Source organism: Brassica napus, chromosome C8 (genome assembly GCF_020379485.1).
Source record: "Brassica napus cultivar Da-Ae chromosome C8, Da-Ae, whole genome shotgun sequence".
Classification (NCBI taxonomy): Eukaryota; Viridiplantae; Streptophyta; class Magnoliopsida; order Brassicales; family Brassicaceae; genus Brassica; species Brassica napus.
Window position 1 is genome coordinate 47,452,570 of NC_063451.1, and position 15,221 is coordinate 47,467,790.

General features: G+C 37.7%; 3 protein-coding genes across 6 annotated transcripts; 2 read left to right on the forward strand and 1 right to left on the reverse strand.

Moving 5' to 3' along the window:
- On the forward strand, positions 1-7,329 carry LOC106415943 (ATP-dependent DNA helicase Q-like 4A). 3 transcript variants are annotated; one of them, XM_013856754.3, is made up of 26 exons: positions 1-201; positions 502-591; positions 702-872; positions 1,219-1,276; positions 1,435-1,836; positions 2,093-2,266; positions 2,358-2,488; positions 2,720-3,086; positions 3,160-3,291; positions 3,441-3,527; positions 3,635-3,762; positions 4,020-4,140; positions 4,237-4,388; positions 4,461-4,596; positions 4,689-4,812; positions 4,880-4,950; positions 5,032-5,100; positions 5,192-5,314; positions 5,397-5,555; positions 5,652-5,732; positions 5,817-5,978; positions 6,137-6,192; positions 6,313-6,409; positions 6,510-6,604; positions 6,703-6,780; positions 6,878-7,329. In XM_013856754.3, the coding sequence occupies exons 2-26, from the start codon at positions 587-589 to the stop codon at positions 7,185-7,187; spliced, it is 3,489 nt and encodes a 1,162-aa protein (XP_013712208.1). In that variant the 5' UTR covers positions 1-201; positions 502-586; the 3' UTR covers positions 7,188-7,329. The 3 variants fall into 3 exon arrangements, with proteins under 3 accessions (XP_013712208.1, XP_013712209.1, XP_022564226.1); XM_022708505.2 differs by lacking the exon at positions 1-201 and adding an exon at positions 254-275; XM_013856755.3 differs by lacking the exon at positions 502-591 and having other exon boundaries at positions 3-201.
- A 1,543-nt stretch (positions 7,330-8,872) lies between these two features.
- Positions 8,873-12,676, forward strand: LOC106416281 (phosphatidylinositol 4-phosphate 5-kinase 7). Of its 2 annotated transcripts, none has more exons than XM_013857139.3 (10): positions 8,873-9,039; positions 9,229-9,326; positions 9,428-10,492; positions 10,630-10,797; positions 10,982-11,147; positions 11,232-11,342; positions 11,423-11,610; positions 11,707-11,861; positions 11,932-12,097; positions 12,186-12,676. In XM_013857139.3, exons 2-10 carry the CDS (start codon positions 9,316-9,318, stop codon positions 12,463-12,465), a joined length of 2,310 nt encoding a protein of 769 aa, XP_013712593.1. In that variant the 5' UTR covers positions 8,873-9,039; positions 9,229-9,315; the 3' UTR covers positions 12,466-12,676. The 2 variants fall into 2 exon arrangements, with proteins under 2 accessions (XP_013712593.1, XP_013712594.1); XM_013857140.3 differs by having other exon boundaries at positions 9,238-9,326.
- A 624-nt stretch (positions 12,677-13,300) lies between these two features.
- Positions 13,301-14,511, reverse strand: LOC106419924 (F-box protein At1g11270-like). The gene has a single exon (XM_048765376.1). The coding sequence runs from the start codon at positions 14,509-14,511 to the stop codon at positions 13,348-13,350; it is 1,164 nt and encodes a 387-aa protein (XP_048621333.1). The 3' UTR covers positions 13,301-13,347.
- Between the last annotated feature and the right edge of the window lie 710 nt (positions 14,512-15,221).

A 15,221-nucleotide genomic window follows, 5' to 3' on the forward strand; every position in this document is an offset into this window, starting at 1 on the left:
CAAAAAAACAAAGTTAAAAATATCAAAAACAATAATTAGCGTTTGCGAATAAGCGAGAAGAGGAGAGAGGCTATCCCGCCATCAGGGAAACCGCAAAATCCTTAAACGGCGTTTTGCTCAGTCGGTGGCGATCCTTTCATTATCCTCCACTACTTCGCCTCGCCGGTGTTAGAAGCAAACGACTCCGTTCGTTCTAAAAATGTATTATTCCCTCAGCTCTCCTTTCTCAGTCGTTTCTAGGGTTTGCTTTGTCGTCACATCGATGCGATTCTTCGGTAAATGTGATGACTTTCTGTTTAGTTTCCGATTAAGAGAATTCTTTGGAGCAATGGACATGGTCGATTCTCGTTTCGACTTTTTGTTCTTGAGATGTGATTCTCAAATGAAATTTGATAAAATTACTGCAAATGACACTCGATTTTTGAGTATTATAGTCGGTGATAGTGTTCAACTCGCTCAGCTCTTGTTGATGTATCTTATTCTTGTGCGTGTTTCGTCAAGTGACGACATTGAGGTGTCAAGGGAAGAGAAAGTTACTGGAAACTCTTCAGCGGTATTAAAAAATCTATGATTGTGTTCAAATCAAATGAGGCAAGTTTGATTTTTTCCATGTAGTGTGTACTCTCTCTCTCTCTCTCTCTCTCTCTCTCTTTTTTTGTTATTCTAAGATTTTGAGGCAGTTTCTCATTGTTGAATTGCAGTAGGATGAGTCTCTCTGAAGTTCAGAAACCTAAAGCTCCTCAAACTAATTGGTCAGAACATGTAAAGGTGCTCGATGGAAGTCCATCTTCGGTGACTAAGCATCTGAGCTCCAATTTCCTTTACGCTCTAGAAAGTCAGAAGCCTGGAAGATGCAGAGATGTGGCTGCAAGGTATTATGTCTATATGTACTTCATTCTTTCGACAACACTCTTCTCCTTGTGTTTGCTCTCATTGTTCCGTGGTTGTCTTTTACTTTTGCCCGATAGCTTTCCACCATCCGTTAGAGATCCTTTGTGCCAATGCGTGTTTTGTTTTCTTATTATTAGTAAAGGTTGACTCTCATACTGCCAAAGTACCTCAGATAAGACTGAAAGCCCAATATTTTCACATGATGTCTCTTGTAAGAATATGTTATTGATGGAGAATCTTGTGAGATTTTCTTAGTCTTCTTCATTGCTCTGTTTACAACTAAGGGATTCATAAGTATTTAAAAAGCTTTGTTCTCTCTCTGTCTAGGTCAATTGCGTTTCCCAGCGTCAATGCGCATACTTTGGCGCACCCGCAAATTGCCAAGGTAATATTGTTGAAGACAATGTGTGTGTGTGATGGTAATTATATGTTTTTCTTTTTCTCTATCCATATCTTATATTTCCCTAGTTTCTGATTGAACTTCCCCTTTTTGATATACCTCTTGTCCTGAGCTGTTTACTTATTAGTATCTTACGTTGGCAGGGTTGGCGAGCTCTTTCAAGTCTCTCAATAAATAAGACCTACCTAAGACCTGGAATCACTCCCCCGGTTGATGATTCATATTCTGCAAGAGAGAGATCCAATGTGAAAGTGACATCTAGCACTGATGGTTCTTTTTATTCAAACAATCGACAAAATCAAAGTCAAATGGGTGTACCAGGAACTGGAAGATACTCTCACAGCTTTCCTTCCTCTGTCCCTGGTGATGATAAAATAGCTGCTGAAAAGTTTTCACGGGTAAATGATGAGGTCAGAGAACCAGAGACCAATTGCGCGCATTCAAATGGTGTGGAGAAACCATTCAGGAATTCTGCATTGGCAGCGGAGCAGTTGGAATCTGGAGAAGCATGTCTTGATGAGATTGATGATGATGACATACTTCAGGTAATGCTACCAGTTAAAGTAGCACATAGTTTTGCCTTATTTAGTACTCCATGTGATAGCTGGAAGCTGGTTTTTTGAGTCTCGAATTTGTATTATCTGTGAATTGTAGCATGTTTCGATGACAGTAAAGATCAAAACTACGTATAGGTAGATGTAACTGTTACCCAGTTCGGATCTGGGAAGAAGTATTTTCATAGATGCTTGGCTTTGTGGTGAAAATATGTCAACTCAAGCATGTTTACACGTTGTGATGCAGAATATTGATGTCGACCAAATTCTGATGGAACACTACCAATCAACAAGTACCCCACAACCATCTGTATCGTGTTTTCCATTGAGAACTCCACCTGTGGATAGAAGTTCTTCCCGTAGAGAAGAAGAGTGTTGTCTGCCTCCTGAACTATGTTCCAACTGTAGTCATGGATTAAAGGTATGACTACTCCTTTTCTCCGCTTTTAATGTCTGTTTAATTTTGAAACCTATTGGTTTTCTCATTTTGTTTGATGTTGGTATCTCCTCAGCTAGGGCTTTGTCCTGAAGCCTCAACCCATTTGGAACAAATGAAGAACGCGTTGATTGCAATATCAAATGAACTCCTTGACGATGATACTGATCTGAGTCCTGATCGTATTCAAGAGCTTCGCCAAGAAAGGTCTATATTCAAATCGATTTTGTTTCCGTTTTCTTGGCTGTTGAATTTACTCCCTTTTGGTATACTATCCTGCAAAATCTATTGGGAATAATACAGCAAAAAGAGATCAGGGCTAAAGAAATAAGGGACAATACATCTGTTTCTTGAGTACGAGTATTAAGGGTGTCACAACTGTGAGTATGCCTTGACTTTTGGTCAGTTCTAATGTATCACAATTTGTACTGTTGCTAGGTTACAGCTGAAGAAGCAAATTCAGCAGCTCGAGAACCATATCCGAGATAAAGAAAGGGAAACCTCTAAACTTTTGTCATCTACAGCTACTCCTTCTTTCCAGTATGAAACACCCAAAGCAACAAATCGAAATATGGATCATCCACAAACTGATTCTCGAGCACAGTTTAGTGAGCAAGGCAGATATGCATCTGAAAGCTGGAACATGCCAAGAGATTCTTCATTTTCTGTAGATAGGTATGGTCTTTCATCTGCTCCTGTAGAGAGGGAACAATATGTTCCGAGGATTATCGACGTGACGTACACCGAAGGTTCAAGTGACAAAAAGTGGAGCAGTCGTGAATTTTCTTGGACGAAAAATTTAGAGGTGATTTTCTGAGTTTCTATTTTCTTTGTTCACTTACACTCCATGTGCTCATGTGTTTCCTTGCAACTTTCAGGTCAGTAACAAAAAGGTGTTTGGAAATCACTCGTTTCGACCTAACCAGAGAGAAATCATCAATGCAACAATGAGTGGCTCTGATGTTTTTGTTTTGATGCCAACTGGAGGAGGAAAGAGTTTAACATATCAGGTCATTATACTTCCAATGCTTTTAAATGTCGCTTTTGATTCTTCAATCTGTTTCTTGATTTGCACTGGGTATCGAATTATCATATTCAAAAGCGATGAAAGTTTCAGGTTGTGTTCTCCAAACGGTTTTCTAACATCTTTCTTTTGCAGCTCCCCGCTCTGATCTGTCAAGGAATAACATTAGTCATTTCTCCACTTGTGTCACTTATTCAAGACCAGATAATGAACCTATTGCAGGTGAACACTTCAGCAACCCTCAGAGATTCTACTGTATCTTCTGCTTCATTGATAATTATTCTTATAGAGGATTTTTTTGATTTCTGAATCATGGTTACAACTTACAGGCCAATATACCCGCTGCTTCCCTAAGTGCCGGCATGGAATGGGCTGAACAACTGAAGATCTTTCAGGAGCTTAGTTACGAGCACTCTAAGTACAAATTACTCTATGTCACACCCGAAAAAGTGGCACAGTAAGTTGTTATTTTATTTTTATAAATACTCTTGTTCTCTTTTTTAAAAAAAAAGTATATGTTCTGTATTCCTCTTTTACTACTTACTAGCCTCGGGTAGGATATATCGTGGCCTATGATACATGCAATTCTACAATAGGTTTCTTATAATTCTAGATTGGTTATTAGCATGTTGTGGACAAGTAGTGCAAGGCTCGCCTCACTGATTGATATTACTGGTAACACGTATCTAAGAAGTATCTGTTTCTTGACTACAGAAGCGATTCTCTTTTGAGGCATCTAGAAAGCTTAAACTCCCGAGGTTTGCTTGCTCGATTTGTTATTGATGAAGCTCATTGTGTAAGCCAATGGGGGCATGACTTTCGGCCAGACTACCAGGTTAGACCATCAAAAGCTTCAATCAAGGCACTTCTTTTACTTTTTGAGAAGCATGTCCTTCCTTTTTACCCACCAAGAATATTGTGGAATATGCAGAGTCTTGGTATTCTGAAGCAGAAGTTTCCAAACATTCCCGTCTTAGCTTTAACAGCTACCGCAACAGCCAGTGTAAAAGAAGACGTTGTACAAGCCCTTGGCCTTGTCAATTGTGTTGTGTTCCGGCAAAGTTTTAATCGTCCAAATCTATGGTAAAGTAACATTAACTAAAAACAGATGTTTATGCTTATACTCCAAAATGCTGCTTACCTAGAAATTTGTAGGTATTCCGTTGTTCCCAAGACCAAAAAGTGTCTAGAAGATATTGACAAATTCATCAGGGAAAACCATTTTGATGAGTGTGGAATTATATATTGTCTTTCAAGAATGGACTGCGAGAAAGTTGCTGAAAAGTTGAAGGTTGGTCATTTGTATATTGAAGCTTTATCATGTCTTATGCATACTACAAAATATCATTGATTGTTTAAACGTAGAAATGGATACCATTTCAGGAGTTTGGTCATAAAGCAGCATTCTACCATGGCAGTATAGAGCCTACTCAACGTGCCTTAGTACAGAAACAATGGAGCAAGGACGAAATCAATATAATATGTGCTACTGTTGCCTTTGGAATGGGTACTGATTTTTTCTTTGCTTGTTTTAATTTTGGAGTTTTGTTGCCCATTAACATTGTACATTACAGGAATCAACAAGCCTGATGTGCGCTTTGTTATTCATCACTCGCTCCCGAAGTCTATTGAAGGCTATCATCAGGTATGTAGCTTGTTGCACACGGAGCTAGATACTGTTATTTATCCTAGAAACTGAAATGAGCTATGTTTTTCCGAAACCAAGGAATGCGGTCGTGCTGGCAGGGATGGCCAGCGGGCATCTTGTGTTTTGTATTACGGTTATGGCGACTATGTAAGCTGCATGTATACTAACATAAAGAATTTTTTTTCATCGTTCATCTTTCTTGTCTTGGTTATGTTTCTGATCCACAATATTTTTTCAGATACGAGTTAAGCATATGATTAGCCAAGGAGGAGTTGACCAAAGCCCCATGGCAAGTGGTTATAATCGTGTAGCAAGTTCAGCGAGGTTACTTGAAACGAACTCTGAAAACCTTCACCGCATGGTACTTAACGTGAAGATTCCTATTATTTGCTTTTTTCGAAGTTATACTTGCCGAGATATTTCTCCAAAATTTATTGTTTCAGCTTAGATACTGTGAAAATGAGGTGGACTGCCGACGTTTCCTACAACTAGTCCATTTTGGGGAGAAGTTTGACACCACAAACTGCAAAAATACGTGTGATAGTTGTTGCAGTAGCCAGAGTTTGATTGACAAAGATGTCACCGTGATTACAAGGCAATTGGTATAGGATTCTTTAATTGGTTATCATGTTGTATTATCTCATTTGGTGGATGTGTTGTTATTGATCGCGGGTTACTATATTCTGTGCCTTGCACAGGTTGAGCTGGTGAAGCAAATAGGAGAAAGGTTTTCTTCGTCTCATATTCTTGAAGTCTACAGAGGTTCCTTAAACCAAATGGTATGCACAAATAAAAATAATCCGCATCTCTTTCAAGCTTTAGGAGATATCTTATATCCATGTACTAATCATATCTGTATGTAGGTCAAGAAACACAGACATGAGACGTTGCAGTTCCATGGAGCTGGAAAACAGTTATCGAAAATTGAAGTCTCTCGTATCCTGCACTATCTCGTAACAGAGGACATTCTTGTGGAAGATGTTAGGAAAAGTGATATGTACGGATCCGTGTCATCGCTGCTCAAGGTACACTTAATTTTAATATTTTCCTCTTGGCTTCTCCCTCTCATTGATGGTTAAGGATGATAGCAAGCAATATGGAACTGGTTGTCTGTGTGTATGGATATAACATTTGTTCTCGAAGCTGTTACACACCTAACGTCTATTTACCTATCTGTATCTAGGTGAATAATTCAAAGGCTGCCTCACTCTTTTCTGGAAGCCAGACTATAATGATGAGGTTTGTCTTTGTACTTGAGATATATCTTTCTTTTTTAAGGTTCATGTTAGTTATATGTTTAAATATATTATGGGACATGTTAAAGATAACTTTAGCAAACACTTCTATATTCTGTTGCAGATTCCCTTCTTCTGTAAAAGTATTAAAGCCGACTAAACCGGCGCCTACCCCTGCAAAAGCTCCGGTAACATCAGCAGATACTCCTCCAGAAGATTTGGTATATCACTTTGTAGTTTAATCTCCCTTTTCTTGTTCAAATTAACCTACCACTTTGAATTGTTGAGAGGCTGGTTCATTCATCTTTGTTTTTTCTTTAGAATCTCTCTGCCATCATGTACACAGCGTTGAGGAAGCTTCGTACGCTTCTTGTCAAAGAAGCCCCTGACGGTGTCATGGCATATCATATATTTGGGTAAACATTCCGCTTCTCACTTTCCATGATCTTCCAAAGTCCTTAAATGATCATGTTCAGTATGAAGTGTGACTTATAACTTTTGTTTGTGGTGGCAGCAATGCAACGCTTCAGCAAATGAGCAAGAAAATTCCAAGAACCAAAGAGGAACTCTTAGAGATAAATGGCCTTGGGAAGTAAGTTACTTTTAGCTTTCAAAACCTGTAGTCGTCTCGTTATCATCATCACAAGGCAAATGAATAAAGAGTTTGATGATGGTGTGCAATCTTTCAGGGCCAAAGTAACCAAGTATGGTGACCGTTTGTTAGAAACAATAGAGTCAACAGTGAACGAGTACTATGGAACAAGTAACAAAGACTCCATGATTAGTCCAGATACAGGCAAGAGGAGAAGAGACGAGAATACTAGTCCGAATGTAGCCGAGGATGATGATGATTTCGCAGAGATGTCAATCCAGTCCTGCAAGAAAACAGCGAGGAACAAAAGCAATGAGATTGGTATGGTTGTAGAGAAGCTAGATTTTGATTTTGAAGACGAAGATGGGTCGGAGATACGTCCGGAGGGAAGAGTGTTACCTTGGTGAGGTTGTAACCATTGTGAAATGTTAAATTGTATAAAAGTTTTGCTGTTTTTGTTTTGTAAACCTCTATAGTCTACTTGGTGGCGTACGTCAATGTGAAGTACATTATTACATGAATAGTAGAATTGACATTTTTTTCATAAAACGTTTTTTTAAGGAATAGTTTTTTTTTTCACAAAGAAACGATTAGAGTTATTACCTAAATAAGATACTTTGCAACGAACTGTACGGCAGGAGACCGACAAGGAACTGCACAGCCCCACTTCCCTTCTCTTCATACCTTGCGTGACATCCACTCCACCACTTTTTCATATTTTAATCAACTTCTTAGTCTATTCGAATATTGTTTTGTTGTTCGTTCGCAACGTAAGAGACTTTATCAAGCAATACATGGGTCCGTCTTTAGCGAAACAATGAAATAAATAAATTTAAAGGTCTTATCATGGTTTGTCTTCTTCCGTTGTGCTGTCACAAGATCGTTCTTCTTTGTTCATATCTTTTCTAGTTTCTGACGTCAACATCGTCCATATCTAAATTCAGTTCATTACAAACCCTCAGAGAGACAAAAGAAAATTGTTTATATGGTCGGGCTTTTGTATCGATAGATAACTAAATCTGAGCCTGGGCGGTGCAATATCTTTTCCGAGTTTCTTTTTTTGTACAGATTTTATGTGATTTAGTTGGGCTTCTTCTGTTGTCTTTCCCTTTGAAGGAGTATATAAACAGTAGTGACTTGTCTCTTTCTTCAAGTTTTTGTAATTATTCAGAAAATTACAAATTGCTAGGAGAGTTCAACTTTAATAAATTACTTTAAATCTATCTATTTAGTATTTACACATAAAAGTACTTTGATGTTGGTAATGATAAATCTCAACGTAGAACTTCGAACTCGTAATATGATCAAGCGTTGGTCGAACCTTTTTTTTTGCTTTTGCCATCTTTTTTGGTCATCGGTTGAACTTTTTCTTTTTGTCTCACATTGGCTGATCTAATATTATATCCTTAAATATAATTATTGCTCATATATATTCTATTCGAACATTTTAAAAACAATCGGCTGAGCTTAAATGCTTTATATCGTGGGAATAAAGCTCTTATTCGGTCGAAAGCTCTGCGAGTATTATTAGTCAGATGAACATTAAAATCTCACATTTTAAAGATGGAATAAAAATATAAAACTCGTTCAAGCATGGAGGGCTAGATGATATTCTTCATACAAATATCATAGACACATGTGATAAAATTAACAGAATTATGTTTTCTTGAAAACGTTATAGGGTAACAATATTGGCTTGTATTTTTCCCTTCAATTATTATTATGAGAAATACGTTATTGGATAATAATAATAGCTGGAACTGAAATTATATGGGGATATTAATCATCGAACGTTGAAATAAAATAAATATGGATTGTGGATTCGACACTCCTGGATGATTTGACAGTTCGACATTTTGTATACGATAGATAACATAAGATTATCACAACTAATTATCGATCCGGCTTAAATCATTAGTTAGATTATCTCGTTACTATTTTACTATGTACTCTCTATAAAAAAAATTCTGTATTTTTCTTAAAATATGTGCCCATTTATGAACCAGTCAATATATTAATAAAATAAAATATAATAATGAAAAAAGAAAGAAAAACACATGTCGCATAAATTCGTTTAAAAAAAAAGAAAGAAGAAAGCTGGTTTGAATGGAACTTGGTGCATGGGACAACATTCTAAATATTTTACAATACAAAAAGAACCAATTCTCAGGAAGAAAAGCTTCTCAAAACCTCAGACTCTCATGTCTTTTCTTCTTCTCCATCTCTCATCTTAGAGTCTACAAAGTTTCATTCATCTGGGTGAGTATGCTGCTAATCCGATATCGGTTTTGTTGAGTTTGATTTTCTAAACCCAAAATCTATTAAATAGTTACTTGTAAGAGTCATGTTCTGAGATTCGAGCTCATGATAATGATTTTTGTGTATTAATTAATCGAATATTAGTTCTCTGTTTTCAGTTTGTGATATTTGATCTTATTATTTTCTTAGCTTATGCAGAAAAGTAGACCATGTGCTCAAGAACATCTTTTGTGAGGCACCAAAAATTGTTCTACGATTACTAAAAAGCTAGCCAAGATGGATACAAGGTGTGTTTTGGTTTTAAACAAAATCAATTCCTACATTTGAGACATCTTTCTTCATTTTCTAGCTTGTTAAAAAGTATTATACCATTGTGTACCATCCTCAGGCCTGGAGAAAGAGAATTTTCAAATGGTGATTTCTATTCCGGTGAGCTTAAAGGATCACTTCCTCATGGGAAAGGAAAGTATGAATGGTCAGATGGAACTATCTACCAAGGAGACTGGTATGAAGGAAAAATCTCTGGTAAAGGGAAGCTTGTGTGGCCATCTGGAGCTAAGTACGAAGGAGATTTCTCTGGTGGATACCTTCATGGTATCGGCACCATGACTTCACCTGATGGATCTGTTTATAGTGGAGCATGGAGGATGAATGTAAGACATGGGCTTGGGAGGAAAGAGTATTGTAACTCAGATCTTTATGATGGTTCATGGAAAGAAGGGTTACAAGAAGGGCATGGTAGCTATTCTTGGACCAATGGGAACAGGTACATAGGTAACTGGAAGAACGGTAAAATGTGTGGAAGAGGAGTCATGAGATGGGCTAATGGTGATCTTTTCGACGGGTTTTGGTTGAATGGGTTTAGACATGGCTCTGGTGTTTATAAGTTTGTTGATGGATGTTTATACTATGGAGCCTGGTCTCATGGACTCAAAGATGGTAAAGGAGTGTTTTATCCTGCTGGAAGTAAACATCCATCTCTCAAGAAGTGGTGCCGCTCTCTTCAACACGATGACACTGGAAAGTTTGTACTATCTCGTAGCTCATCGATAAATGTTGAGGAGCTAAGGAGTTTGAGTACTGTGACGCCAAGTCTTTCCGTGAAAACTTCGGTTAGTGGAACGTCTAAAACATTGTCAGAGAGGTTTAGAGATGAAAATTTGAGGGTATCTGAGCCTCCTCCAAGTGACTTCACATGTCATGGACCATCATCTAAGTCTGCACGGTCTTCTGGCTCAGGACAGAGAGAGGGACAAGATAAGAACCGTGTGGTTTATGAAAGGGAGTACATGCAAGGAGTTTTGATTAGAGAAACTATTACAAGTTCTGTTGATAGGTCACACAAGATTAGACCTCCAAATTTGCCTAAACAAGTTAGGGATAGGAGTTTCATGACCTTTCTTAAAGGGGAACATAACTATTATCTAATGCTCAATCTCCAACTTGGTATCAGGTAAACTACATTATAGGGGCTAAAAACATACAACCTGTTTGCATAGCTATTATGATGGCTTTATGTATCCATATTTCTCTATGATTGCATTATAGTTAATACTTCTTCTTGACACAAGAATCATTGGATGTTTACAGGTATACTGTTGGAAAAATTACACCAGTGCCTAGGCGAGAAGTACGTGCTTCAGACTTTGGTAAGAAGGCCAGAACAATGATGTACTTCCCTAGAGACGGCTCCAATTTTACTCCTCCACACAAGTCTATAGACTTTTCTTGGAAAGACTATTGTCCTATGGTTTTCAGGTAACACAGCTTTCTTCAGGCAGATAAGATAGCAAAGAAGTTTAGAATCAGAGTAAATAGCCTATCAATTTGTATACTAGTTTATGAACTTCTTAGCACTGCCTTATATCTCTGTTGTCCCTCTTGATCTATCTTTCTTAAATTGATATTCTGTGTTCTGTTTTGTTTCAATGAAATGTTTCAGGAATTTGAGGGCAATGTTCAAGTTAGATCCTGCAGACTACATGATGTCTATATGTGGTGATGATGGCCTGACAGAGATTTGTTCCCCTGGGAAAAGTGGCAGTATCTTCTACCTTTCTCATGATGACAGATTTGTGATCAAAACATTAAAAAAATCAGAGTTGGAGGTTTGAACTATATAGCTTGTGGTGGTAACATTCTAAATTTTCAATAATACAGATGCTAATTCATTCAGCTGTTTTGCCTTTTAGGTCCTGCTCAAAATGTTGCCTAAGTACTATCGACATGTAGGTGACCATGAAAACACACTTATAACCAAATTTTTTGGAGTTCACAGAATAAAACTCAAGTTGGGGAAGAAGGTAATGATTACTCTGGTCTCTATCATAGCTTAGTTTCTATTGTGTTACACCTTAGCATGAGCTTTCTGGTGTTTTGATAGGTACGCTTTGTGGTCATGGGAAATATGTTCTGCACAGAGTTAAAGATCCATCGTCGATATGATCTTAAAGGATCAACACAAGGGAGAATCACTGAAAAGACTAAAATCCAAGAAAAGACTACATTGAAAGATCTTGATCTAGCTTATGAGTTTCATATGGACAAGCTGTTAAGGGAGGCCCTCTTCAAGTGAGCTGCTATACAATGACTTAACAACGGTGCTTTTTTTTAAATTTTGAATGTTTCTAACGGTTTGTGGTAACCTCCTTGTTTTGGTTTTGGCAGGCAAATTTACTTAGACTGCGCGTTCTTGGAATCTCTGCACATCATTGACTACAGTCTTTTACTAGGAGTACACTTCAGAGCTCCGGAGCAGCTTAATGATATCCTTGAGCATCCTAACGAAATGTCAGATCAAGATAGTGTCTCTTCTGTAGATGGTAGGTATCAGTGTTTCATGGAGAATTTTTTTTGATGGCTTCATGAGCTTACTCATATTATTATGTGCAGTTGGTATGGCTCAAGAACTCTCCATACCTCCAAAAGGGTTGCTACTAGTGACTCATGAACCCAATTCAGTGAATACTGCACCAGGTCCTCACATCAGAGGAAGCACACTCAGAGCATTTTCAGTTGGAGAGAAGGAAGTTGATCTTATTCTTCCTGGAACTGCAAGGTAACTCATCTATGTTCTTGCTTTTTTTTTTTCATTTGACATGTGCTTGTAGCTTTAACAATGTCATTGCATCTATTGGTTTTATTAGGCTTCGGGTACAGTTAGGAGTGAACATGCCGGCTCAAGCTCATCACAAGCTGGATGAGGACAAGGAAGAGTCTGCCACTATTGAGCTCTTTGAAGTATACGATGTGGTTGTATACATGGGAATCATAGATATTCTACAGGAATATAACGCAAAGAAGAAAGTGGAGCATAAATGCAAGTCTTTGCGGTATGATCCCATGACAATATCTGTGACAGAACCTAAGGTTTACTCAAAACGGTTTGTCGATTTTCTACATAAAGTGTTTCCAGAAGAAACCTAGAATATCAACAAAATCATTTATCTTATTAGATCATCTAGGTTCTATCAATGCTTTTATGCATCCTTGTTGTACATTGACATTTAAAAAACCTCACAGTGCATGTGTTTTGTTATTTTGTTATGAGCAAATTTGTTGTAATATCAACGTGCTTAACCATGTTGCTTCTATTAACATTTTACAACATCTAGGAAAATAAATTATTTAGAAACTATATATATATATTCCTGTTCGGGAACGCGCTAGGCGCTAGTCGGGCGGTCGGGTTGGACCTAGCGCCTAAAGAAAAAATCGGGGATTAATCGATAATTATGCGGGGCAGAATTTTTAGACTGGTTACTATGTTTAAAACATGTTAATCTTTAATTGTGTATAACATTAATACATTTTCTTGTTTAAAATTATATAAAACACACAAATAGAATATATAAACTTAATATAGTGTAATTTTCATCAAAACTATGAATATAAATGATATTTATAAAATTTTAGATCAAATAAATAAATAAAAAATATTATTAAAAAAAATAAAAAAAAAATAATAATAAAATAGATTAGGCGGCCGCCTAAGCGGCTAGGCGGTCATTTAGGCGGTCTAGGCGGAGAAAATCGGATATTCGATTTTTTTAACCGATTTGGCATAAATCGGGGCGGAAGAGTGACGCGTAGCGCCCAGGCGCCTAGGCGGTCAATTTTTAGAACATGGATATATATATATATATATATAAAGGCAGAAAAAAAGTTTAAGCTCCAAAAGAAGCACCAACAATAATCATAAAAATCTTTGAGAGGAAGAAGATGCATACTACCACAACAAAATAATTTAAATGTTAAAAGAGAAGTAAATTAAAATGTTAAAGTAGAATGATTCAATAAGGAATATGACTAGACATGGAATAAACTTTCGAAATAATAAACAGGACCTACGGGTTTAGGAGGTTTGAAGAGTAAATCAAAAGATTTGGTATGAAGATCATATATAAACAGTGTATGGAAGTAATCATTACCACGAAGCAATAACTTGTTCTTATCCACCAATGCTATTGATGGCTGCGCGATTGATGAACGCGCAAAGCTTCTTTCCTCAAACAAAGAAACACTTTCGGTAAGATCTATGGAACACATTACCGTCCATGTCTTGTTGGCGCCATCGAACGACCATATCTCTTGGTTGGGCCAGTTTTTCTCGGACACGCACAAACGATCGTCGAGGATGCACATGGTGATGCTGTAAAGGTCAGATGAATGAGGTTGGACAAAGGGAGCTTTGCAGATGACTTGAAACGTCTCGGTGTGAAGATCCAAAGATAATAACTTGACTTCAAAAGAAGTTTCAGCGGGAAAACTGAAAGGTAATACCTCGGTTTCTTCTTTGGTGAGATAGTAAAGTGATCCATCTAAATACACGGGTTCATAGTGACCAAGAATCCGATAAGGAGAAGAGGGGACAACGTACCTCCATGCATTGGTGCGAAAATCGAAAACTTCACAAGTTGTAACGTTGTCTAGTTTAAATTCAAATGAATTATATAAATAAACCGGCTTATACGTGCCTGTTACTTTGTCTTTACCGAATCCAAGCCGAGGAAGCGGATAGGCAACCTCGCTTTTATTATTTTTCTCGATGATGAGGTGTTGAACGTTGGAAAGAGGAAAGCTTCGATGCCATCTAGTGGCGGGATTCACCACAACGCTGGCACTTTGTTCGTATAGAGAGCAGAGGCATAATAGACCGTCACAACTACCGTAGCAGAACAACTTTCGAGAAACTGGGAACCAGACCGTAGAAGCTTTTGATGAACCAAACGCAAATCTTGTAGCATCTGTGTCCTCATCATCACTGAGGGGCAGGCAAAGAACATCAGGACCTCGTGATTGCCTACGACGGAGAAATTGACCTTGTTGGAAACGTCCAGAATCAGTTGTCGATTTCCACTTCTTGGATACAGACTTGAATCTAAGCAGAGAATCCACGGGAAGCCTCTCGAGGATGAGCTCGACCACATCGTGGGGTAATAGTTCCACACTCGCGTTATGTCTCCTCAACATTGTATCCTACCTTGATCAAGAACGACAATAGAGGCTTTATGCATATATATATATATACGAGCATCCTACTTGAGCTAGGAATCGGAAAAATAGGAAAACTTGAAGTAACTCAACAGACCGATGTCATTGAATCAATATTACAAATGAAGAACACAGTGTGTGCACCTTAGGTGTGGGTTCTACAAAACTACAAATCCTTCCTCAGGGCCCGGCCATGCTCCTCGGCACTTCTGAGATAGGTCTAAGTTACTTGCAACCCTTGGCTCAAAAATGTTACTCGCAACCCCTTTTGTCTGTCTTTTCCTCCCCCTTTTGGGCTTTTCCCCTCGTAAGGGCTTTTCCATATTTTATTTAAGAACCCGACTCTTATCTTTTTTTAGTTAAAAGTTAAGAGACTGTTTCTTATATTCCGTTAAAAACTCTACCCTAAGAACTACATTAATCATGCTCTTACAGCAGCATTAACGCTAAAACCGTGTGAAAGGATCTTAAAAGAAAAAAAAATTAATTTATATAAATATATATTTTTTTTATCTTTTTTATAAAACATAACCAATAAATATGTTACACATATATGTGTCAGGCCTAACACCGTTTCTTTTCTTAGAGCATCATTAACGCAGGGTTCTTAGTACAAAGTTCTTACCAGAATATAAGAACCCGACTCGTAACTTTTAACTGAAAAAATTAAGAGTCGGCTCTTAAATCTC

Bases quoted from the DNA above. Each gene is read 5' to 3' on its own strand.
- LOC106419924 (XM_048765376.1), bottom strand. From the start codon at position 14,511: ATGTTGAGGAGACATAACGCGAGTGTGGAACTATTACCCCACGATGTG.
- LOC106416281 (XM_013857139.3), top strand. The intron at 10,493-10,629 runs GTAAACTACATT...GGATGTTTACAG, and splicing joins AATCTCCAACTTGGTATCAG to GTATACTGTTGGAAAAATTA. The intron at 11,343-11,422 runs GTAATGATTACT...GTGTTTTGATAG, and splicing joins AACTCAAGTTGGGGAAGAAG to GTACGCTTTGTGGTCATGGG.
- LOC106415943 (XM_013856754.3), top strand. The intron at 4,389-4,460 runs GTAAAGTAACAT...AGAAATTTGTAG, and splicing joins TTTAATCGTCCAAATCTATG to GTATTCCGTTGTTCCCAAGA. The intron at 6,193-6,312 runs GTTTGTCTTTGT...ATTCTGTTGCAG, and splicing joins AGCCAGACTATAATGATGAG to ATTCCCTTCTTCTGTAAAAG.